The sequence below is a fragment of the Schistocerca cancellata genome, chromosome 3, assembly GCF_023864275.1.
Source record: "Schistocerca cancellata isolate TAMUIC-IGC-003103 chromosome 3, iqSchCanc2.1, whole genome shotgun sequence".
Classification (NCBI taxonomy): domain Eukaryota; kingdom Metazoa; phylum Arthropoda; class Insecta; order Orthoptera; family Acrididae; genus Schistocerca; species Schistocerca cancellata.
In genome coordinates, this window is record NC_064628.1 from 211,674,899 (window position 1) to 211,701,511 (window position 26,613).

General features: G+C 36.9%; 1 protein-coding gene across 6 annotated transcripts in view; it reads left to right on the forward strand.

Moving 5' to 3' along the window:
- The first annotated feature begins 468 nt into the window (after positions 1-468).
- Positions 469-26,613, forward strand: part of LOC126174836 (SAGA-associated factor 29) — a 61,879-nt gene continuing 35,734 nt past the window's right edge. The window contains exons 1-3 of one of the 6 annotated variants that reach the window (XM_049921220.1): positions 469-486; positions 10,157-10,319; positions 19,550-19,684. In XM_049921220.1, the coding sequence (XP_049777177.1) occupies positions 10,281-10,319; positions 19,550-19,684 (174 nt within the window). In that variant the 5' untranslated portion in view covers positions 469-486; positions 10,157-10,280. The other 5 variants (XM_049921219.1, XM_049921218.1, XM_049921217.1 and 2 more) reach the window with 5 other exon arrangements.

The window sequence follows — 26,613 nt, forward strand, 5'->3', positions numbered from 1 at the left end:
TACTTCATAACCGTGGGGTGGACACAACCAATATTAATGACCACTGAAAAGTTGAACTTTCTGCAAATGCTATTTCCAACAGCTGTAACTCATTTTTTGAATGCCTGACATGCAGATATTGGTCTTTGATTACATCTACCGGTTTCAGTATTAGACCATCAACATGGTATAAATGATCAGTTATTAATGACATGCCTTTGCATCTGTTATTATGGCAGTCTACGTAATTCTTGTCTCATTTAAATTGCTAATCAAATGCAGAGCCCAACTGGTTTTCTTTGCACAGATGATGGTGTGTCCAGTTTATAAATTAAGTGGTAATCGGATTTGTGTGTGCATTTAGGACTGCAGTAAGGATATATTAGTGCTATCAATTTCCAGGTATCTTAGTGATATTCGTAACTTAACGTTAGCTGCCATGACATCTGACAAATGTGTATCTTTGATTTGAACACAGGAAGAAAAACAGACTAGAAGAATTTAAATGTAAGTTTCATTCATTCGAAAGTGATTTTGAAGATCATTTCGGTCTCTGACGATATCTTTCATTTGCGTATTCAACGCCCAGAAATGAATTCTGTGATGAATCTATTTTTATATACGGTATTTGGTGGGTCTGTCTTCTCTCCTTTAGAGTTCCTTCAAACTTTTAAACAAAAATCTTCACAGCTACATGCAGTACCTGTCAAATTACTACCTTGCGTCTAACAACAAAAACTGACCTCCGAAGTCGTCAGTGGAGGACACATGTGCAAGTTTTAATTGCCTGTGGGAACACCGCTGTACGTGCTCTCAATAGATGTTGTTCCTACGAATGCCTCTTTCCCCACCTTAGAATACTTTCCGTTCTCATTGCACTGTCGAGTCTTATCTTTGGAATGGAATGTATTTTAGGTCGAGGAAATAAAGCTACAATAAGGAGCACGTGTTGGTCCTAGCGTCTCCGGGATCAGCTATACCAAAATACCACTCATAGTCTCATAGTGTATGTTCATCACAGTCGAAAATGTTTGGGTGTGATGTTCATCTTCAATGATACCAACCAAGGAGATTCGGTGCGTATAAAATCAAAGATTTTTCTTCTCCACAGTCTCTACTGCAGACAGAAGGACTTGTGTTTGTTTGTTTACAAATAAACTACCGTGACAATTTTTCGTAACAGCTTTTGTCATTCGCAGTGTTATGTGAACAGGAGTTATGAGAAATGAGAAGCAATTGCGACATGTAGTGAATTTTGTTAGTATACACATTGGAGAACGTGAATTTTACTCGCATTTTTTATCGGATATATTGCATTGATTATCCAATAAAGATGTGAATGAAACTGTTTGTTTAGTTTCTTGCACGAGAATAAGTGTATACTTTGTTTATTTATTTACAAGTCGAGGAGCGCCGGAACAAAAACCGATAAATCCGCATTTGCTGTTAATACAGAAAGTAACAAATAGTGATCTCTAAATGGCTCCACAAGCTATAAAGAGAAAAAAAAAACACCATAAAACACTTGATGTCGCGTTGTGCTGAAAATTATTTTGTGGCAGCATGTATTTTTACTTCCGTATCTCCCCCCGACAGCTCAAACACGCGAATACAGCAAAATGGATATATCGGGTTTTGTTCCGGTGCTCCTCAGTTCTTATGACTTTAAATGAAATACTTAGGTGAAAGTTAATGTAATGTTATTTCGTGTCCACCTAAACAGGGGATCTTTGAACACTACAAATACACAGCTTATTTGCTATATATATTTTCGCCGTCGGTGATTTTTTTTTAAAAAAACGAAGTACGTTACATTTACATTGTGTTTTAGAGTTTGTGTGTAGGTGCTTCGTTGTAGGATATTTACATGTAATGGCAACAAAAGTCTCGTCTGAGAACATTGAGGGGTCAGGCCGTGCTTTTTTTGTTACGGAAGGACACTTTTCTGTGGAATCTGGGTAAAAAACTTTAATTAAAAATCGAAAACTAGTGCGCAACATGTAGTTGTTGTGGTCTTCAGTCCTGAGACTGGTTTGATGCAGCTCTCCATGCTAATCTATCCTGTGCAAGCTCCTTCATCTCCCAATACCTACTGCAACCTACATCCTTCTAAATCTGCTTAGTGTATTCATCTCTTGGTCTCCCTCTACGATTTTTACCCTCCACACTGCCCTCCAATGCTAAATTTGTGATCCCTTGATGCCTCAGGACATGTCCTACCAACCGATCCCATCTTCTAGTCAAGTTGTGCCACAAACTCCTCTTCTCCCCAATCCTATTCAGTACCTCCTCATTAGTAACGTGATCTACCCACCTAATCTTCAACATTCTTCTGTAGCACCACATTTCGAAAGCTTCTGGTCTCTTCTTGTCCAAACTAGTTATCGTCCATGTTTCACTTCCATACATGGCTACACTCCATACAAATACTTTCAGAAACGACTTCCTGACACTTAAATCTATACTCGACGTTAACAAATTTCTCTTCTTCAGAAATGCTTTCCTTGCCATTGCCAGTCTACATTTTATATCCTCTCTACTTCGACCATCATCAGTTATTTTGCTGCCCAAATAGCAAAACTCCTTTACTACTTTAAGGGTCTCATTTCCTAATCTAATTCCCTCAGCATCACCTGACTTAATTCGACTACATTCCATTATCCTCGTTTTGCTTTTGTTGATGTTCATCTTATATCCTCCTTTCAAGACACTGTCCATTCCATTCAACTGCTCTTCCAAGTCCTTTGCTGTCTCTGACAGAATAACAATGTCATCGGCGAACCTCTTTAAAGTTTTTATTTCTTCTCCCTGGATTTTAATACCTACTCCAAATTTTTCTTTTGTTTCCTTTACTGCTTGATCAATATACAGATTGAATAACATCAGGGAGAGGCTACAACCCTGTCTCACTCCCTTCCCAACCACTGCTTCCCTTTCATGCCCTTCGACAACATATATTCTGCAAATTGTTACAAGCAACAGGATTTTTTTATGCATTTAAATAGTAATATTATGTTTCCATATTTTCAAAATTAATTATTTTGCTGAGTGTTACGGAAGGACAAGAAGATCACTGCTTTTTTGATACTTGAATATTCCTGCTCTGATGTTTATGTTTCACCTAGAAAATTTTTTAACTGTTTAACTGTATCTGTTTAGTACACAAATAAGGGCATAATAGATTTTTTTAGCTCTTAGATTAAATGCTGCATCCAAGAAAGTGAATAGTTGCAGTGTTACGGAAGGACATTTTTTCCCAGCTATACAAATTTGACTTTTAACACAAAATACATTGTTATTTATTGAATTTTGTAACAATAAATGCTATCATACAAGTTACATATTAATTTATTTCTGAAATTAAAATTATGTAGCATAGGAAAATGAAATTATTGTTAGTAAAATATAGACTTTTGTACATACATAATTTAAAACACTGTTCTGAGAAAGTACCCTTTATATTTAATAAAGTAACACTGGAAAATGGTTTATAAACATCCAAATAATTGAAAAAATACTACTTGCTTAAGACAGCATGAGTAATGGTGCTGAGATATTTCTTTTTTTGTTTTTTTAAGAAAGTACCAGGAAAAAAAACTTTCATTTAGTTATTGTTCCTAAACATCAACAGGATCTAAAAATTTATAAGTAAGTCTTTCAGAACTACCATTAATATTTGGTTCACTTGACACAGTAGTAATGTCAGCAGGAGAAACATTAAAGACATCATTCTGGACAATTTTAAATGTGTTTTTAGTATTGTTTGTTGACTTCATTCCCATCACTTTGTAAATGCCTTTATCAGCATTAAACTTCTGACTAATTCATGCATACCTGTATACAACAGCCGTATCACTAAATACTTTGCAAAGTAAAAATGACCCATTAGGCAAGATTGAATCATTTGTTAACTTGCTTTGAACTACTTGGTTTTGCTGCTGCTTGAAAACATTTGCACTCTGAATAAGTTTGTAGGTCCTTCCACTACTATGCTGCCCAGAAAAAAACAGAATTTTCCAAAAGAGTGACGTGTTTTTTTGTTTTTTATCAAAAGAGGGTTGGGCAAAATGATATTTTTGAAGGCCACTTATAGGCAAACACTTATTCCATCGTCTTTCCAACATTTTCTTTACTGCTTCAATTCTTGACTCTGGGATGTAAATCACAACAATATTTTGGCAAGATCTTTAGCAGCTGCTGCAAATTCCTCTGCATTATTTACTACTATTTTTTTTCTGGAGTATGGAACGAAAAATGACTCTCTTCAGTACTACTCCGGTGCCATCAGTGGACCCTTTCCATGAGCTGTTTCGAAGTAACTTCGATCACCTGTTACACCAAAATCTTCTTCATGAAAAAGAAAATCACAAACAGAGAACCGACTTTTGAACTGACTTGCAGCTCCATCACTAAAGTAGTGGACGTGTGAAATTGGAAACCCAACTTTTGTTTTCAGATGTGCTAAAATTACCTGATTGTAAGCATGGACACTTTCCTTACTATGTTCTAAAGAATCAGATACAACACAGTAGCTTATATGCTTCAGTTCAGGACACTTGTAATACACAATGGCTGTAAAAATAGACACACTGGGTGAACACCAGTGAGCCTGCATGATCTCAAATTGATGTTTTATCGAAAAGCTTTCTGAGAAATCCGCTAGTACAACAATGTCTGTTTCGGGAAGGACACGTTTTAACGTGCACAATTCCGAGTGCTGCCTACGTACATTGTAAACATGCCTGGTCAAAGTCTGTAGTTTTAAATAAAGTTGTACCTTTGCTTCTGACAACTTTGTTTGCATTTCTTGTTTCTTTGTACGACCTTCTTCTAGACACCATATATAAAAAGTTATTCTTTCGTTTAAATCTAACCCTTCAAAACAGCTGTCAAGGTTTGAAGTGCCACACTCTTCACAATTCCTGACTATACAGCTGATATTGGTGGAATCACAAACTGTTTTCTCAAGTACTTCATCTAAACTTTTTGGTATGCTTGGCACATGCTTCTTCAAAGACCTTAATAACATAGCAGCATTTTCATGATAAATGCAGACACAAACTTCTCGATCTCTTAGTGTTTTAGGTACAACATGCTTTGGTCGTAATTGTTTGAATTTTGACAGTCCAATTGGTAACTTTGCAGAAAAGTTCATAAATTTCTTTAATATTGTAAGAAAAATCTCTCTTGCCTGTACTCTTTACCACGTGTAATAGAAATTAATTTCTTTCTGCCAGGGCACTGCCAGCTTATGTCATCTCTTTCATAAAATTGTGTCACCTTCTGTATTTTTAGATTTGGCACAGAATCCCTTCTTTTTTTTCTTTCAGATACTGATTGTTTTACATTCCTAGCAGTAAAGCCAGTAATTTCAAAAAAATTATTAAGTTTTTGAGGTGAAAAGGATTTGACGAGTTATCCAAGAACTTCGGGATGCTTGGAAGGTGATTTTTGGGAGACATCTCTTGATTCTAATAGTAGCTTTACCTAACGTGCTAGGTGACATTTTTAATGTTGGATTTGCACTGGTTTGATGAGCAAGGGCGCGTTGCATCTATTTTTCTTTTCTTTTTCATATTTTCGTAAATGATCTATCTTTCCCTCAGCTATTAACTTCTGTTGTTTTGCTTTCTTTCTCTCGTGATCTTTTTGATGATACACTTCTGCTGTTCCTTCGTTCATTTTTCATTTTCTGCATTCCTTGGCACGCTCGGCACCAGTTTTGGTCATCACACCTGCACATGTATTCAAGAAACTTGTTAAGTCTATAACTGAACCAAAGAAGCAATTGAATTTACATTACATATCCAAAAATTTCATAGTAAGCCATTGATGTACATTACATTTTATTTGCAAGCTCAAAGAGTGAACATATGCTCAGCTCAAAGGAGATATGTCGTGTTTGTTTAGAGTATAAATTAAAAATTACAAAGCCAAAAAATTGAGAAATTCTTTTTACATGTTTTTAAAAGTGTTGCACATAACAATGTCACCTAGTCTTTGCAGAGTAGGCAACGATATTCCTTCACTGTTAATAATTATAAAAATATTTGGAAGTTGTCAGATAAATACTAACAATATTAACAAGATGCCTTAGCATGTAAATATTTGATACACTTGCTTATATAGAACATGGAATTATAGCCTACATTCTTCACTCAGGATTTTGAAGTAATCAGGCTTATTCGAAAAAATGTTTCAGACTTGTGCATAAGTAAACAAAGTTTGTTTACATTAAACTAATACTTACTTTCAAATTGTTTATAACTTTAATAACAAGCAAATTTACACTTCCAACATGAACAACCACTTGAAACCTATACAACAATGGAGAGAGAGAACAGAAAACTGGAGGGAAAACATCTGACAGAATTGTTTCATTGGCTAGCTAGGTAAAGACATGCCGTGAGTGGCTGGTTTCATTTTTAGAGGGAAACTCAAATAGACATTTATAACAAATGTCCTTCCGTAACAAAAAAATGTCCTTCCGTAACAAGTTTTACAAAATAAATATTTATTAAATAGTTGTGTTTCATGTGGCTTTATGGTACTGAAGACATCATAATACTCTTATATTAGGAAGTTATGGAAAAGAAATTTTTATATTAACTTTTCATTATATTTTATATTGAAATTATGTCAACAATTTGTTACGGAAGGACATTTACAATTTTGGGGGAAATTTTATGTCTTTGATAAACATACCAAATTCCTTCTTTTAATACCAATGTATTCCTGTTAGGCTGACTTAAGTGCCCAGATAGATTTTGTCACAGGATCATCAATGTGTGTGATACAAATAATAAAAATGAAATGTCCTTCCGTAACAGAAAATATTTTATTTTTTCTAAATGTACGAGGAAAAATTACACTAATAATTTTTTTTAAATGAAAATGACCATAGCATATGAAACTACATAGTTTTCTGAACAAAACAGCACAAGTTTTATAGTGATTAAAAGGTTTTTGAATTTCAGTACTTGTGGCATACCCTGAGCTACCTGTACAACTTTAATTTACTGTGTAAATTTAGTTTGTATGACGAAATGTCCATTGAATATGGCGCTAACGTAGACATCATGCGATCTCACAGATTAGTCTGTTACTATAAATTTTAGGTCAGAGTAGTATTTACACCCCACCCCCAGAATCTTGGTTATAGTGACAGACTGATCTGTATGGTAGTCCAATGTTTAGGTTAGCTTGAGAGGTGATAATTTGAATTGTGAATGTTTTAAGTTAGTACCATATTTAAATGCACTTTGCCGAATTTAATGGACCTTTTCTCATAAGAACTAAAAATCCTAGATATATGCAGAAAACATAGTATTTTGATGCATTGCACAGACTGATATATATTATACATAAACTACAAATATAATGATGTAACTTTTACCCAGCATTTATATTTATTTTGTAGCTTCACCAAAGCACAAAGAACTTGTTACTTCCCAACCCAGCATAAATCTTCAGCTACACTATATATCATCCTGTGACCATTGTGTTCTGGTGGAGCTACTATTATGCTCCAACTACATTTGTGTGTAATTTATTGTAACTTTCAACTTTTTGACCAACAAAATTGTTGGTATCTTTCTTAAACTGTATAGTGTTATGTCCTATATCCTTGTGAAAGTGATTCACAGATAAATAAATACCAGAACAAGTCTGCAAAGGCACATGTCCTATTTGATACACTCTGGTGTATGAAACTGGAACTAGAGCCCAGAACCTTCCTTGTCGTGCGCACTGCTCATACTGCCCTGAACTACATATGTATGACTCAACATTTGCATTCACAGCACTAATTTGTGCAGTGCCTTTCTCCAGTTATCAGAGCTTCACGGAGGTCTGCATGGATAACCATGTTAGCAAGAACACTGCCGATGATATATAAGATTCCAAGTTAAAGATCCATGTCGACATAGGAGCGTAACTGGTTATGAATGTTAGTTGGTTATATATTTATACTCCAATTTTAAATTGTAAGCCTAAGAACTCACTGATGTAACTCACTTCTGTTGTTTTTCCTTGGAGTCTTATGCAGTAGCATGTAAACTCTTATCTGTTTGTAGGCCACATCACTTCATATAAAACACTTGAGCTTTCAGTAGCTGTCTCTACCATCGTTATGAGGAGTTAAAAACACTGACTGCCAGGACTGGCATGATGTTCTCCTTGTTGTGTTGTCTGTATAGATTAAAGACCAATATGTGTGTTCATATTAGTTTAAAGCTTGCAAAAGAAGCTGGTTGAGGGATGAAATATGCATTAGTGCTGAAGTAAATGCAAAGTTAATATCAACTTTCGAAATTCTATTGAAAATATGCTTTGTTGCAAGATGCTTTCTTAGCTTTCTGTATTGAAGGTCTGTCAGATTCTGTAGCTATAGAGTTTGTTTCTGAGGTAGTCTCTCTCTCTCTCTTTTTTTACAATAGTATACCATAGAACTCGGGCTGGGAGAGAAACTGTGCTCAGTAGTTGAAAAGGCTTCCTTAGTTACACCTGTCTACTAGAAGGATAGCAGATATGATGCACAACACTGGTATCTGGCATCTTTGACATCTATCTTTTGCAGAATTTTAAAACAGAATGACCTCCTTCATGCCATCGAGCATTAATTCCAAAAACATTGTTTTCTCAAAGCTCAACTAATACTTTTCTCACATGACATCGTAAAAAAGCAGTCAGGTAGATGCAGTAATTGTTGACTTTTTAGTCATTATCACACCAATGATTGTTAACAAAAGTAAAATCAAATCTGTGTACTGGACTGGGATTTGAACCTTGGACCTTAGCCTTTAACGGGTTAGTGCTGTACCGACTGAGCTACCATGAGTTGGGCATGGAACTCAGTTTGGTGGAGCACATGCCCCTGAAAGGCAAAGGTCCCACATTCAAGTACCAGGCCAGCACACAGTTTTAATCTGGCAGAGTGTTTTGTATCATGGCACACTCTGATGCAGAGTGAAAATTCATTGTGAAAAGTAAATTTGTATGAAGTATCAAACAAAATGTGTGACCAGACTGAAGATTTCTTGGGTGGAGGATGCAGTACATTATCTTAGATGGAGAATCATTGACGAGAAGTAGACATAACTTCTGGCATGCCCCAGAGAAATGTCCTTGCTTTTTGTGTTGTGTATTAATGACGTGGCAGACAATATTAATAGTAGTCTCGGGCTTTTTGCAGGGGATGCAATTATCTGTAATGCAGTACTAACTGAAAAAGCTGCACCAGCATACAGAAAAATCTACATAAGATAGTAGTGCAAACGTTGTCAACTTGCTTTAAATGTTCAGAAATGTAAAACTATGTGCTTCACAAAACAAAAAAGAGATTTCCTATCACTCAGTATCAGTGTATCACAATTGAAGTCAGTCAACTGATACAGATACCTGTGGGATGCTCTCCTCTGATGTTTCAGGTCAAGTCTGAAACCTGAACACTATGAAGAATACAGAATGCTGCAAAATGCCATAAAATTCAGTAATATGAGCTGTGTGATTCTGTGGAAGATTCTCTGTAGATGTGACATGTGGTAGATTGAATCGGGCTTAAAAGTTTCTCAGATAGCAGAAGTGGTTAAGACGACCATTCCTGATAATTGGGAAATCCATGTTTGAGTTCCAGTCCAGGACATATTTTCATGCGTCATAAACAGCTGTTGTCAATGTATGCTCACAATATGCAAATCTGTTTCGTAATGTTTACCACAGCTGTAATTGTCAGTGACAGTGTCTGCTCTTTCAGAGAAACATGCATGTTTTAATGACATTGTATTGTGAAGATACAGACACTGTACAAACATAGACACTGTAACCATCCGTATCTCTCAGAAAGCAAATCACAAAGTTTCAAAAACCAACATTAATGGAGGAACCTTGGTATATAATAAAACTTCTGCAGGGAGCACAAAGACAAGATTTTTTATAATGATTACGGCACGCACAAACACATATATGCAGTTTTTCTTCCACACTCTGTACAATGAATAAAATTGTAAGGAACCCTAATAGTGACACAATAGGAAGTACTATCTACCATACATTTCACAAGTGTTTTTGTTATGTTCCTTTTTTCCAGTGTACTGTTGATTTGTACACCCATTCCTGATTTGGCAAATGATAGTGTTGCTGTATTTTGTGCAATGGAATTTATTTTGTTCTCCTCCAGCAGGTATTGTCCATCGTAGTGTTCATTGCTTGGGGTTATGTGATAGCTACTGGTCATTATATGTCAAACCAAAATTTAAGAAAAAGTCAACTGATGTGTTAAATTTCTTATAATATTCAAAGTCATGGCATTTTCTGCTGATGCTGCTGCTTTCCAGGTGCAGGTAAGTTATTAAAATTATTTTTCTATTTTCTGTAAATAATTATGATTAACTACTCATTTTAGTCTCAAATTTTCCCCATTTGTTTGAAATATAGATAATAGTTACATCTTTGTCATTATGTTCAAATAATAGTTATTTTATTGTTTAATCTGCATGTATTCCTGTATAGAAGAAGGTTGTCCACCAGTGAAAATATTAGGCTCTCATTGGGAAGGGTGGCAGTTCATGTCCCCATCCAACCATCCAGATTTAAATTTTCAGTGGTTTTGCTAAGTTACTAAAAGTGAAGACTGGTTACTTTGAAAATGACTTGACTCAGTTACCCTTCTTGTCCAAACCAGGTTTGTTCTGTGTATCTAGTGTTGATGGATTGTTAAACACAGTATAATAGACTACTACAGGATGGCAGTGGGGATAGGAGTAGGCCCTGCCTATGTGCATTAATTTTCATGGAGGAGCCATTAACAACACTGTGACATAACAAAGAACCTCTTTGATAGTCTTTTTAAAACAGACATGATGTCTAACAATTGCTTCTGAACTTAATGTTTTATCATTATGGTAGGCTGTACCTGCAGACAACTAATACTGTTTGATCATTACGGGAAGCTGTGCCTGCACACACAATACTAGTTGTCTGTGGTCTTCTGACTTCTGCTAGTGCAGGTGTAAAGAGCTGAACACTAGAAAATGTTTGTAGATTGTATGAAGATAATCTGCTGCGGGATGATTATACCTTTTTGGATCAGTATAAGATGAGATAAGGAAAGGTACCTTGACAAAAGTGCACTGACAGTGTACTGTGGCATTTCTGTTGAATGCTGTTGTTGGTAACTGTGGGCATGGTGAATGATGGGGAGTCAACACGACTTGTTATGAGTCAGTTGTCAGAAGTCAATCGCCATACTCATCTGTAATTTCCAATGGTTCATGAATGAAGGTAGCTGATATTTTGTCCCATTAAGTTACAATATAACAACAGGGTCAAAAATAAGAGCTAGAAGGTTATTGCATTGTCCAACATATATTGTGCTGCACATTAGGCTATGACGGCAATCATATTTTCATGTAGATAATTTGTTGTCTTCATTAATTAACAACCAAATTGTCACCCTCCAACCTAACCTAGGCCTCAGAATTTGCTACTGGTCAATATGTCAGCTCATCATTACTTTGCATTACATCAGGTTTTCTTCCTAGTCTCCATAATGAAAACAGATCAGATCACCCCTTCACCCAAAATGAATCATTAGAATCAGTGACTCTCAATGATTACCATTTATTATCATCCCATCAGTTATGACCAATGGAAACATATAGCCATCAGCAGCTCGTAGTGGAGGAAGCCTAGGACACTAGCTGGCTGGTCCTTTTTAACTAAATGAAGAGCTACACATTGTCCAAGTAAGACAATATGGACCAAACAGTAAATAGGGCTACAATGGTGTATTTTATTGCATCATTAAGTATGCTCAGGCAATGACTAGTATGAATGTTTACCAAAAGGACATCTTAAAACTAATATGGGCCTAATACAAAAGGAACAGAATGTATGATATAGTATTTTTGAATTCTTATGTGGCTCCTACTCTCATTCTCATGTAATTTTTTGCTGTAGATAATGAAGGTATGTTGTAAAGAAATGATAGACGTCTTCATGTAATCTCCGACATAACTCCAATGCCATCAAAATGCTTAAATACAGTTCTGTCTCTCAATGTCTCTCCAGTAGTTACTATTTTATTCATGTAGTGCATGCTTCTTTATTACTTGCCGAATGGGCTCTTAATGAAGGCTGATAGTATTTAGCATGTCATTAAGTTTCATGTATAAAAAGTTATGTTGAAGACTTTTATCACTGAATAAAGTGGTACAATGATTAAGGCACTGGTCTCAGATTTGGAGGATTGGGGTTTAAAATCCAATCTATTTAAAGTTTCCATTGTTTCTCTAAACCACTCATATGTCGTCAATTAAAACTTCTTGTCTGTGTCGAATGACACCTTTCTGTATAGTAATGTTACATGAAGCATAATCTTTCTTCCACCCCTTTCCCGAGTACGTTTCTGACTGGTATAAAATTCGGTGTGAATTGATATGCATAATTTTACTGAAGGCAAACTGTATTTTCAATAGAAAAAGAGGTTGCACACACACACACACACACACACACACACACACACACACACACACACACACACAAGTGCAACTCACACATATGACTGCAGTCTTGGGCAACTGAAACCACACTGCGAGCAGCAGCACCAGTGCATGATGGGAGTGGTGACTGGGTAGGGATGAGGAGGAGGCCAGAGTGGGGAGGGGGAGGAATAGTATCGTGGAGGTGGTGGACGGCGAAGTGCTGCAGGTTAGTCTGTGGGCAGGGAAGAGGTGGGAAAGGGGGGGGGGAGGAGTAGTGGAAAAGGAGAGAAATAAAAAGACTGGGTGTGGGAATGACAGCTGTGTAGTGCTGGAATAGGAACAGGGAAGGGGCCGGATGGGTGAGGACAGTGACTAATGAAGGTTGAGGCCAGGAGGGTTACTGGGACATAGGCTGTATTGCAAGGCACCCACTTGGCACCATCCTATGCCAACCTATTCATGGGCCATCTAGAGGAATTCCTCCTAAAAACCCAGAATTCTAAACCCCTCACCTAGTTCAGATTCATCTTTGTTATCTAGATTGAAGGTGAGGACACGCTATCCACATTCCTCCAAAACCTAAACAACTTCTCCCTCATTTGCTTCACCTGGTCCTACTCAACCCAACAAGCCACCATCCTAGATGTTGACCTCCACCTCAAAGATGGCTACATCAGTACCTCCATCCATATCAAACCACCATCAATACCTCCACTTCGACAGCTACCACCTGTTCCATACCAAGAAGTCGTTTCCGTACAGCCTAACCACCCATTTCCGTCACAACTGCAGTGATGAGCAGCCCCTCTTGAAATATACCGAGGCTCTCACTGAAGCTGTAACTGACCATAATTACCCTCCCAACCTTGTACAAAAACAAATCTTCCGTGCCTTATCTTTCCAGCCTCCCACCACCTCCCAAAGCCCCACCATCCAGCCACAGAGGAGCATTCCCCTCATAACTCAGTAACACCCAGGACTGGAGAACTGAATTACATACTCTGCCTGGGTTTCGATTACCTCTCACCATGCCATGAAATGAGAAATGTCCTGCTCACTAGCCTTCCCATCCCCCCCACAGTGGTATTTTGCCATCCATCAAACTTACACAGTATACTTGTCCATCCATACACAACTCCTGCTACCAATAAATTACCTCCTGGCTCATGCCCCTGTAATAGGCCTAGATGCAAGACCTGTCCCATACATAATCCTACCACCACCTACTCCAGTCCGGTCACTAACATCACTGGTCCTATCAAAGGCAGGGCTACCCGTGAAACCAGTCGTGTTGTCTACAAGTAAAACTGCAATGAATGTGCTGCATTCTATGTAGGCATGACAACCAACAAGCTGTCTGTCCTCATGAATGGCTACTGACAAACTGTGGCCAAGAAACAAGTGCACCACACTGTTTCTGAACACACTACCAGACATAATGTCCTTCATTTCAGTGACTGCTTCACAGCCTGTGCCATATGGATCCTTCCCACCAACACCAGCTTTTCTGAATGAAGCAAATTCTTACATATTCTTCCATTTATGCTTCTTTGACTTTTGTTTCTGTCAGTCACACCACTTTCCTTCCCCATCTCTTCATTACTTGTATTTCTGTCACATTCTTCTTATGTTCTGACTCACTCCATCACTTGTGTATGTTGCTGCTAGTGCCCTCAGTGTGACTTGTTCTGCTTCTCATGAACTAATACGAGCTCTGTTTCTTGTACTTGACTACTATCACTTTCCAGTATTGTTGCTGTAGTGATTTCGAAGCAGTTTATCCCATACTAAGTGTAAGTCTTGTTTTAAATATATGTGCTGTTATGTGAACACAATGTGAAATATGTAGAATTCCTGGTCAGATATGAAAGAGGGCTCGAAAATTACACATATACCATGTGTATTAAATGTTAAATTTTAATTGTGTAACTAGAATATAAATTTGTGCGTAAGATTCAATTTCATACAATTTTTGAAAGCCTTATCTCCTTTTATTTTTAAAAAAGCTGATGAGTAATATATTAAACAAGCTTCCAGCTTCACCAGTAACACATGTTGCTAGTTTGAGGACTCTATATGTTACACAATAATTAATAATTTTTCGTTCCTCTTGTATTATGATCACTTATGTCCTTGGTGAGGAGCTTATATCACTGACCACCAAAGATACAATATGAAGATGGCATCTGTTCTTTCAGACATGTCCGAAAGAACAGATGCCAGTGGTGACCGTGCAGCTCTCTTGAACGAAATTACAATTAAATCATTACCATTAGCTGCTGACAGGCGTTGATATATATCAATGGGGGCAGTTGAAAATGTGTGCGCCGACCGGGACTCGAACCCGGGATCTCCTGCTTACATAGCAGACACACTATCCATCTGAACCACCGAGGGCACAGAGGATTTGAGGATTTATCGGTGGCACGCCCCCTCCCCCCTCGTGAGACCCACATTCTCAACTTATAGTCCACACACTACCTTCGTAGTGCCCCTGCCATTATACCCGTTACTCGTGGCAGATGATCCACCGAGTCCCGTAAGAGTTCAGGCAATTCGTGTGCATCTGCACTGAAGGTCAACAGCTGGTTAGCCTTAACGATATGAAGATGGCATCCGTTATTTCGGACATGAAATTACAATTAAATCAATACCATTAGCTGCTGGTGGGTGTTGATATACATCAACAGGGACAGTTGAAAATGTGTGCCCTGACCAGGACTCGAACCCGGGATCTCCTGCTTACATGGCAGGGGCACTACAAATGTAGTGTGTGGACTGTAAGTTGAGAATGTGGGTCTCACGGGGGGCGTGCTGGCGATAAATCCCTTCAGTCGCACTATCCTCTGTGCCCTCTTTGGCTCAGATGGATAGAGTGTCTGCCATGTAAGCAGGAGATCCCGGGTTGGAGTCCCAGTCGGGGCACACATTTTCAACTGACCCTGTTGATGTATATCAACACACATCAGCAGCTAGTGGTACTGATTTAATTGTAATTTCAAAGATACAGTAGTCTGAGAGTCATCTGATAGGAAATTAGAAATGTAGATTAAGAGAATTTTCTTAAGAACAGTTTGATGTACCAGACAAAACTAAGTAATATCTTATAAAGATTAGATTAGACTCAGTTTTAGTTCCGTAGACCAAAATTGAGATGATTCTCTTGACTGTGGAACATGTCAAAAAGTATAGTGATTTTAGGTCTTTATGTAGATTGTTCTTATTCCTAATGTTGATACTATCTATTGAGCTATTGGTTGGAAATAGAGATATATTACTTACAACAAATTTCATTAAGGAATAAATATACAGAGAAGCAGTGGTTAGAATACAAAGTTCCTTAACAGGCTTCTACAAGATGTTCTTGAATTTACACTACAAATGATTCTTACAAAACGCTTTTGCACGCTAAAAACTTTTTCCCGGTTTGATGAGTTACCCCATGATATGATGCCATATGACACAATAGAATGAAAGTAAGTTAAGTATGCAAGTTTTTTTTTATATTTATATCTTCTACATATGACATAATTCTCACTGCAAATACAGACTTCAGCAGTTCTATGGTATGCCTTCCCCACTGAATCTATTATTGAGTTGTAATCCAAGAAATTTAACACTGTCAACCTCTTTGATCTGCACATGCTGGAAGGAAATCTCTTACAGGTTCTGAACTGCATAGAGTGGGTCTTTTCAAAGTTTAATGAGAGTGAATTAGCTTTAAACCATTTATTAATGTCAGTGAAAATTTGATTAGCAGCTATTTCTAAGTCTGTACTTGACTTGCTATTTATTGCAATGTTTGTATCATCTGGAAACAAAACAAACTTAGCACATGGCAGTGTAATAGTCGAGAGGTCATTAATGTACACAAGGAAAACCAACGGACCCAAGATTGAACCTTGAGGAACACCACATGTAATAATTCCCAATCAGATGAAGACTGACTGCTTACTGCACAGGTATTTCACAGTGACACCCTCTATTTCCTGTCAGCTGAATAAGGCTCAAGCCATTTTCCGGTGATACCATAATATTCCAATTTACTTAAGAGAATGCTGTGGTTCACACAGTCAAAGGCTATTGACAGGTTACAGAAAATGCCAGTAGCCTCTAATTTATTATCTAATGAATTAAGTACCTTCTCACTGTAAGTGTAAATAGCGTTCTCTATATGAGAACCCTTAAGAAAGCCAAACTGTGACTTGGACAATATATTATTTGTTGGCAGATGCTTAAGGAGACACTTAACACAACCTTTTCAAATACTTTTGAGAAAGCTGCCATAAGTAAAATTCGTCAGTAGTTTGATGGTATCTCCTTATCCCCTTCGTGTTAAGAGGCTTAACTTTGGCGTATTTTAGTGTCTGGAAATGTTCTGCTGATAAGAGATTGATTACACAAATAACTTAAGAACTCAACTCACATGAGCATTCTTTGATTAACTTCATTGATATATTATCATACCCTCTAGAATATTTAGATTTTAAAGATTTTATGATGGATGCTGCTACTTTGGGAGACAGGAGTGTCACTTCCATTTTACTGAAATTATTTTTAAAGACTGGTCTCAGGTGCTTAACTGCACTTTTCATCGAACCTGATAACCCAAACCTGTCAGTAACAGAAATGAAGTACTTGTTTAAGAGGTTTGCAACACTACAAGCATTTTTACCAAAGTCTCATTTATTTTTAGAGCTATCTGTTCCTCTTCTTTTCTGGCCCCAACTGTCTCTGTCTTCACTATATCCCATACAGTTTTTATTTTGTTGCCTAATGCAATTATCTTTTTCTCATAATAAAGTTGCTTTGATTTCTGGATTACTTGCTTCAGTATTTTGCAGTACTTTTTGTAATGCATTACAATGCTAACATCAGAGCTGTTCCTAGATAGCAGATAGTTTCTCCTTTTTGTCCCACATAATATCATTATTCCTTGTGTAATCCATGGATTATTTTTTGGCTTTTGTGTTATTTGAGTTACCTTTAGGGGAAAACAATTTTCAAAAGTAGAAATAACTTTATTATGGAATGCTTTGTATTTTCCATTTGAGCCAGAAGTGTTGTAAATGTCTATCCAGTTCATGTCTGTAAGTAATTTCCTGAATTTTTCAATTTTTGACTAATTTATTACCCTCGTGTATTCAGATCTAATAGATTTTTTATCCTGACAAGTTTCAACATTTAACACAAGATGCTGCATTTCATGATCAGAAAGCACATTTACTGTTCATTTTGTGATATGACTTTTTCACCTAGAGTTGCCTACAATGATATTATCGATAGCAATGAAGATTTTTCAGCCAGAGAGCAAAAGAAAAGAAAAAATCTCAAATAGAACGAGACAGCTATTAAGGAGAAGATAAGTGTCAGGCAAACAAGCATAGGAACATGAAAATAAAATGAATTAAATAAAATTAAAATTAGAAGACTTCTTTATGCCTGTACAGTTCAGAAGAGAAAACAGAAACAGTTGATACTGAAAGTAATGACATTCTGGAAGTAAAACCAGGTGAGATTTATAAAGTTATATTACTGATTAAGAGTGTAAAGACATCTGCAAGCATTGTTTCAGTAAAAGTGGTTGAATTTGAGGACACGTAATGTAAAAGGAACTTGGAAAATTATTTACACAATGACTGTGGAGGAAGACAATTCAATGTATCTGAAACAATGCTGTAACTGCTCTATTTCAAAGAACAAAAGCTGTAGACACATCAACCTTCACTGTGTAATGTATGAGATACTTGGTAGAATATACAGCCTGCATAGATAAAAATGTTGGATTTTAGTAAAGCAAAGGAAAAGTTCAGAAATATTTGTAATGCTATGAGCCAGCTTCACTTAATCAAGAATTCATGGATTTTGAGGTGGTTTTTGAACCAGTTTCAACAAAATTTGTACTTTTCCAGAAAAAAAAAAACATTGATGTTAGTAGGCTGAGGAATGTCTGTGTCAGAACACAGCTTCCACTAGACTGCGTCAGGACAGTGGGAAATTCAGAACTGAAGAACAGTTGGACAAGTAAATTCCGTGTCACTATACTTGACTCAGCAGCACTGTGACACATTTCCAGATCTTAAGATGAAGGAGGTCATTTGTTACTGAATACACATCTGAATAATTTTCATGCTGCAGATGACCAGTTTGCTTGTAATACAGATAAACTTCCAACATCTAAGGAATGAAGAAGGGAGCAAGTTTGAAAGTCGGTATAAAGATCTTCTACAATAATACAAAAGTAATATATAGTCCACACATTGAAAAGAAAATAGTACAAATCAACGATGAACTTACAGAACTGGTTAATGAATCTTTTTTTCTGCTATTGAACATGGCAAGATGGACAAGGAAAGAAATAAACAGAAGTGTGTTTTTGGTAATAAACCATTAAAAACTGAGGAAAGCTCAGCAAGCAATGGAGAGATGCATCCTGGCAATTACTAGGAGAAACAGGACTACAAACGAATGAACCAGCAATTAAAAACATAATTATGACTGTAATGAAACTGGAATGTGGGTAGACAGGACATGTAACCTGGAAAATAGAAGGCAGATGTTTGTTGAGTTCCATGAAATAAGAGACTGGGAAGTGGGTGGATGGAATCATAAAATACACAAGAGCAAGATGCATGTGTGCAGCTGAAGACTGTAATGCACGGAAAAGTCTAGAGAAAGAACTTCAATCAGCAGTGGATGCCATATGGCTAGCCATGGTGATAACATTTTACAAAGAGATTGCAAATTGTGTATATATGTGGGGCGGGGTAGGGTGGGCGGGGGTTTCACACGTACACATACCGTGAAACATCCTTCATGATTAAGACCAGCTATGATCTTGTGTTCAGCATTAGCTAACTCTAATTATAAACATGAACAGCCAGCTGATGACGAACCTTCTGGTTCAAAACTGGCAATGGCACTATTTGGTTTTAATAACTAGCCTTACTAACAGTGAGTGGTTGTAGTCTGTTTTTCTTTTTTAAATTTTTTTGTGAGAATTAAACTGTAAATAAACATTTGATTCTGAACCATACAAACATTGATGTAATTGATTATGCTTAATACACTGATATATTTTCATTTAGGAACGACTGAAAGCCTTATATCATCTTGTGCATGAGATTGAAGAAGAAAGAGTACGGAGTGAACATAACCTTAACAACATATCTAAAGCACATGACAAAATAAATCAAGAAGAAAAAGTTTCTCCATATTACCAGGTAAAAAGTGCTCTTTTTAATAGCACCTGGGAACAGTTTTGTTCCTGTACTTGTATTCAATTGCTGTTTATCGATGGTTACAATTCAGTCATAATTTGACCATTTGGAAATTTATTCCTTATTGTATCATTTATATCAAAATAAACCTGAAAATTACAGCATACAATGATGTTGTCCCATCTTATTATGGGCTTTCAGAGGGGAGACATGCATGAATTTGGTTTTTATGCAGCATTATCACCATTGTAAGATATAGAAGTAACTTGCATGTGTGCCCCAGGAAAATGTGTTACGACCTTTGCTGTTCATATTGTATATTAATGAACTTTCAGACAATATTAATAGTAACCTCAGACTTTTTGCAGATGATGCAGTTATCTATAATGAAGTACTGTCTAAAAGAAGCCCCATAAATGTTTAGTCAGATTCTGATAAGATTTCAAAGTGGTGCAAAGATTGGCAACTCGTTTTAAATGTTCGGAAATGTAAAACTGTGCACTTCACAAAAAGAGAGAAAAGAAAAGAAAGAAAGGGCAGTATCCTATGACCACAATATCAGTGAGTCACTATTGGAATCAGCCAATTCATACAAATACAATGTAACACATTGTAGGAGTATGAAATTGAATGATCACTTAGGCTCAGTTGTAGGTAAAGCGTGTGGTAGACTTCGGTTTATTGGTGGAGTACTGGGGAAGTGCAGTCAGTGTACAAAGTAGATTGCTTACAAATTACTTGTGCAACTGGTCTAGAATATTGCTCAGATATATGGGACCCATACCAAATGGGACCAACAGGGGATATTGAACCTATACAGATAAGGTCAGCACAAATGGTCACAGGTTAGTTTGATCCATGGGAGAGAGTCACAGAGATGCTAAAGGAATTGAGCTGGAAGACTCTTGAAAATAGATGTAAACTATCCCAAGAAAGTCTGTTTACAAAGTTTCAAGAACTGGCTTTAAATGATGACTCTAGGAATATATTACAACCCACTACAAATTGCTAACAATGCGTATAAGATTAGAATAATTACTGCATGCACAGATGCATTTAAACAGTCATTCTTACCATGCTCCATACGTGAATGAAATGGGAAGAAACCATAATAAGTGGCACAATTGTTTGCAGAGAACAGACTTAAATGTAGATATAGATTATCTCCTGATAGTTTCGAACATCGGCCTTTAGGCTATATATATTTAAGGCATTCAATTAGATTCAATCCAGAATCCCCCTTTTTTAAAAAGCTTTCGAGCTTGCAAGGAGGCTGATAATGCTGAAGTTACATAATTTCAGTGTAGGAATAGCAAATCTAGCGATATTAGTTCAGCTCATACAGTGTAGGGCACGTGAAACAGTAAGGTATATAATTTTTCTTAGCAGTTGCAATTTCCCAAACTACTAAAACACTTACATCAATAGTTTGCAATGCAAGCTTATTTCAGTGAAATAAAAAGTAACTGCAGATCGACCTTGCCCCACGTCGTGAATCAGTAAGATTTCAAACATTTTGCACCTTGATTCAGAAGAGAAGAAACTGAAAATTATGTTCATTAACACAGAAAACAAACTGCAGAATAGACCATTTGCAATTCTGCACTTTCTTATGTTTTTCACCTTGAGATTTGTGCAAATAACATATAGTAACAAGAATGTTCATTGCTTTCGTAATGTGCGTGTTTCATTTGTAACATTTGATTCTGAATATGGTTTTTAAGCCTTCTGGTGACCTCAATTCAGTACATTGTGGAAGCAGAAATATGGTCTGATTTCTGAATACCAAGCAACAACACACAATATGTGTGCTAATCAAATCATCAGCTACCATGCACTAATAGAGCTGTTTCAGTATCCTGAAAGTAGAAAAACATTTTGCTAGGAGACTGAAGGACATTGGGGTATGTAGTCAGAGCTGCTATAAGGCAGCCTGTGACTGACTGTCAGATTAATGGCATGTCTACCATGGAAGATTATGCCTAAATTTTCTTTTACTGGTTTAACCCTTATTTAGACTTTAATACCCTACCCATCCCATCCTCTCTAGTTTTGTATGATCACTCAGAGGTGCAGGATACTGGTAATACTTAATATGTAGACAGGTTTTGCTGATCCTTTATCTCCCACCATCTATTCTGTATACTTTATCATACATCATCTGCATTCATTGATGGTAATGACAAACTCCACCCACATCTTTTCAATGGAGTTGAGGGCTAGTTACTTCAGCACAAAGGGAAGAAGTTTTATTCTTCGCTGTTGTTGGAACCAGTTCTCGATAGCTCTGATGCTATGAATGAGATCCTGTAAATAAGTAATCATGTGTTAAATTTGAAATATTATATTTCTGACAAATGCTATGAATTTTTAATTTTGAGACTGTGAAAGAAATTGGACCCCTGCAATGGCTGTGTCATCTAAGCAAGAGGTTTAAAAGTCGTACTCAGAAAAGAGTTTTCAGAATCCAAGATACTTCAGTGAGTGCGGCAGACAGAAAAGCACGGCCACAAGAGGAGGGTTGGGGATTGGGATCAGAGTAGGGAGTGAATGAAGATGTAGTTTAAGATACCAAACATCTCACATTTTTAGGCTTTCGTTCAGGACGTATCGACCTCGGCAAACATATAAGATTAATTTAAAACAGCCTCAGCTTTTGTAATGGTGAGATATTCAACTGTGTTTGTTGTTAGGCTGGCCTGTTTGAGGTCTAGCATTCAATAAAAGCCATGTAAAGTGTTACTTTTTTGTTTTCCCTGATGTCAGAATTTTTGAACTTCTATTAGATTCTGTTTCGTGTCTGCAAGCAGTATTTTGCTTCACCTTTTCAGTTCAATAACTAGCCTTTACTTTATTTTTTTCCCTCTCTTTCCACTCACAAAGATACAATAAATATACAGATCTATTTTCAGGCGGAGATAGTCTGTGCGAACATCACACATGTTCAGTCACTCAATATGCGGCATTTACTGAAGGCAGCCATGGCCACTAGTGTTGCCTCTTTGCACCTTGTGTGAATGCCATCACTCATGACTTTTCGTTCTTTTGATATATATGCATAAATAGAAGGTTAATAAACTGTAGCTGAAATAAGTCAGACAATGCTGAGGCAATTAGCCTAGGGAATGAGATGCTGAAATAGTGGATGAGTTTTGCTATGTGGGCAGCCATGTACATGATGGCTGCAGAAGAAAAGTGGTTATAAAAGGTAGACTGGCAATACCAACAATAGCTTAAGAGATAAACATGCTAACGTCATATATAAATTTGAGTGTTAGGAAATCTTTTCTGTAAGGATGTCTGACGGTTTTCCTGCTATTGTTTAATGCTGTTGGTTGTTTTCAGTACACACAAACACTAGGATTTACACATTATCTGAGTCACAGAAATGGAAATAATTTTATTAGAGTATTATTCAATATTCTACTCTTCTTAGACACGTGGCCACACTGCATATCTGAAATTTGGAGTGTACAGTGTCTCATATTATATTGGATATCTGGATTCAGTCATGCAGGATTCCAGCTATGAAAATGCATTCTTCTTGCCATTAGTATGGCCAAGACAGTGCAGCATTGTGGGCATTGTTTGGAAACACTGTTGTCAATAGGGATTTGCCAGTGTGGGACTGACTTATCCTACTAAATTTGCTTTATCTTTCTTTGTCATCTGGATGAAATATTCTGAATAAGTCCTACTTAAGACATCACATCAAATTACTAAAATAAACTTTTTTGAGTCCAAAGAGGTTGTTTCATATGTTAAGTTACCCCTACTCTGTCTTTTCACATTGCGAAGTATCTACGTCAGTTTGATTTTGGCAACGAGAGGGTGTTAACTGCACCAATGCTTTGTCAACATAGTTTTTAAGTACGCGCTTTCTAAAATGGGAGCGCCATCTGAAACTAGTACAGTTTTGCTGCTAAATATGTATCTAATTAATTCCTTTTGCTGTGCTTTAATTGAGCTGCTAACTGTCACAATCAAGCGATGAATCTTAACCCTTTGTCTAATGTGTATCCTGGCAACCCTGCAGGAGTTGCCATAATCGTCTGCTTCGTGAGCATCAAATTACATCAGCAACAAAAAAAGAGAAAGTGTCAAAAAAGGTTCAAAGCAACTGTAAGTGTGACAAATCTAATTTTGTTCATATCTTGATATCAAAGATGATAGGAAAACTTACAGAAGCAACGAACAAGTTGTTATTTATGATGCATATGGGGGTGAAAAAGTAAGAAAGTACACAACTGCACTAGCCTACTTCTTCTGTTTTGTTTCTGCTTCAGTAGTCATAGATTCAGTTTTTTCTTATTAATCCACAGTTTGGCTTCAATGTATTTACTCTATAATCCACATCATCTCCATATTTTGTTGGTATTCCTAGTATTTTAGTTGTGTACGGCACAAGACCAGGTACAATCCATTTGAGGTGGACAGTGCATAGATCTTACTGTTTCTTTGGACAAGATCATTTTGCACTCAGTTTGTGAAAATAAGCTTTCACCACTGGCCGAGCACGGTAGGGGTACAATTCATTTGTATTTTTCAATGCCTATGTTATCTGCTCTCAGATTCACTTAGATGAGTGTCTGCTAGCACAACTCCACTGATGGCTGGCTGGAGCAGGCTATGGATAGCAGTGAGGACAACGTGAGCCATCCAAGAAGTTCATCATATTGTTAGTGCAGTTAAGATGTCACCAAATTGCAGCGGATGTTTGGTACCTCTGTGCTCATTCTCTCTCTCTTGGGATTGGTGCTGAGAGATCCTGCTAAATTCTTATAATATTCTCTTTTATACTGTGAAATAATTTGTAGTAGTCATTATGTTTGTATGAAAAAGAGATCACAAATTTAATTTTTCAACCCTAAGAAGGTCATTCCACACTTAAATTGCAACTGGTTTTATATTTCATATTGTGAAGTGTCAGCATTAGCTGTCACCAGAGAAATGTTAGAGAGCTGATTGTGAAAGTGTCATGTTAGCTCCTTGGAGCACGCTTGTCTCATGATCTAAGGCAGGCATAGTTGCTGGTTCATATCTCGTTAGTCTAGCGAGGTGTATGACTTCAGTTTTTATTTTCTCTTTGCAAATTGCCAGAATGGAATTCAGTAACAAAAGACTGAGAAAACCTTTGCATTGCATCAACTGAATTATTACCCAATTTTTATTTTTCATCTTCAACAGTCTTCTGTAATGCAATAAACTTCATTCATTACTAGTTTGTTGTTATTATTATTATTATTATTATTATTATTACTATTATTCATTCACTTGCAAGAGCTTTCCTAACCCTGTTTAGTACTGATACATATGATTACTATTATTCATTCACTTGCAAGAGCTTTCCTAACCCTATTTAGTACTGATACATATGACAGTGAATATGGAAGAATGGAATATTGTAGGTTTTTCCATGCAGAGAACACACATGTATATTTGTGACTGATGATCACAGCAATAAGAAATGCCCAGTAAGAAAAGGCAACATCAGCATGGTACAGATTTGTGATCGTGACAGTGGTTTACCCGTGGCTCAACTACAGGTTGCAGTGTTACAACTGTAAATGGAAAACCAAAATCAAATTTTTTGTTCTGCTGCTGTTTGAATGGGCTATGCCGATGGATAAATTGGTGTGTTTTTTTATTTATTTATTTATTTTTTTTTTTTTACATTACCACAGCTATTTAAACTTCTACAGAAATTCTGAGTAATCAGATTCGTGTTTCACACTTGACTTTTGATTTCGAATATCATTGGTAAGCCTTCTGGTGACTTTGTTCCAGTACCTCCAGGAGCAGATGTAGTGGTCTGCATTATGAATACCAAGCAATAGTACACAAAAAAAGTCACTGGAAATATTCAGAAGAGCTATCAGTGATACGGAATGACATGGCGTTGGATTTTTTCGTCATTTAGGGACCAAATAAGAGTGTAACATTATGAAAGCAATGGACAGACTATTTAGTATATATTATTTGTATAGATCACAAGGTGAAAAATGTATAAAGGTGCAGAGTTGGACATTGCTAATATGTGCAGTTTAGTTTCTGTGTTAATTGCGCAAATACACCATCATTTGGCCATTGCACATACTCCTGTATGGAGAACATAGTAATAAGCATTGCTGGTTTAGAGAAACAACTGAAAGAGTTCAAAACAAGTAAGTCACCAGGTCCTAATGGAATCTCAGTTCGGTTTTATGAAGAGTACTCTACAACATTGGCTCCTTACTTAGCTTGAATTTGTTGTCAATCTCTCACCCAGCACAAAAACCAAAGCAACTGGAAAAAAGTGCGGGTGACTCCTTTGTATAGAAATGGTAAAAGAAAGGACTCACAAAATTACAGACCAAATTCCTTAACATAGGTTTAGTCCAGAATTCTTGAGAATATTCTCAGTTTCAATGTAATAGATTTCCTTGAACGGGAAAAGCTTCTATCCACAAATCAGCATGGTTTTAGAAAGCACTGCTCTTGTGGAACTGAGGCTGCCCTTTTCTCACATTAGATCCTGTGAACCATTGATGAAGGGCGACAGGTGGAGTCCATATTCTCAGATTTCTGTAAAACATGTGAGGCAGTGCCACACTACTGACTGTTAACAAAGGTACAAGCATACGGAATAGGTTACCAGATATGTGGCCGGTTGCTGTGGCTGAGTGGTTCTAGGCGCTTCAGTCGTGACCCGTGCTGCTGCTATTGTCACAGGTTCGAATCCTGCTTCGGGCACGGATGCGTGTGATGTCGTTAGGTTAGTTAGGTTTAAGTAGTTGTAAGTCTAGGGGACTGATGACCTCAGATGTTAAGCACCATAGTGCTTAGAGCCATTTGAACTGGATATGTGAGTAGCTTGAAGACTTCTTAAGTAACAGAACCCACTATTTTGTCCTCGATGCCAAATGTTCATCAGAGGTGAGGGCATCACTGGG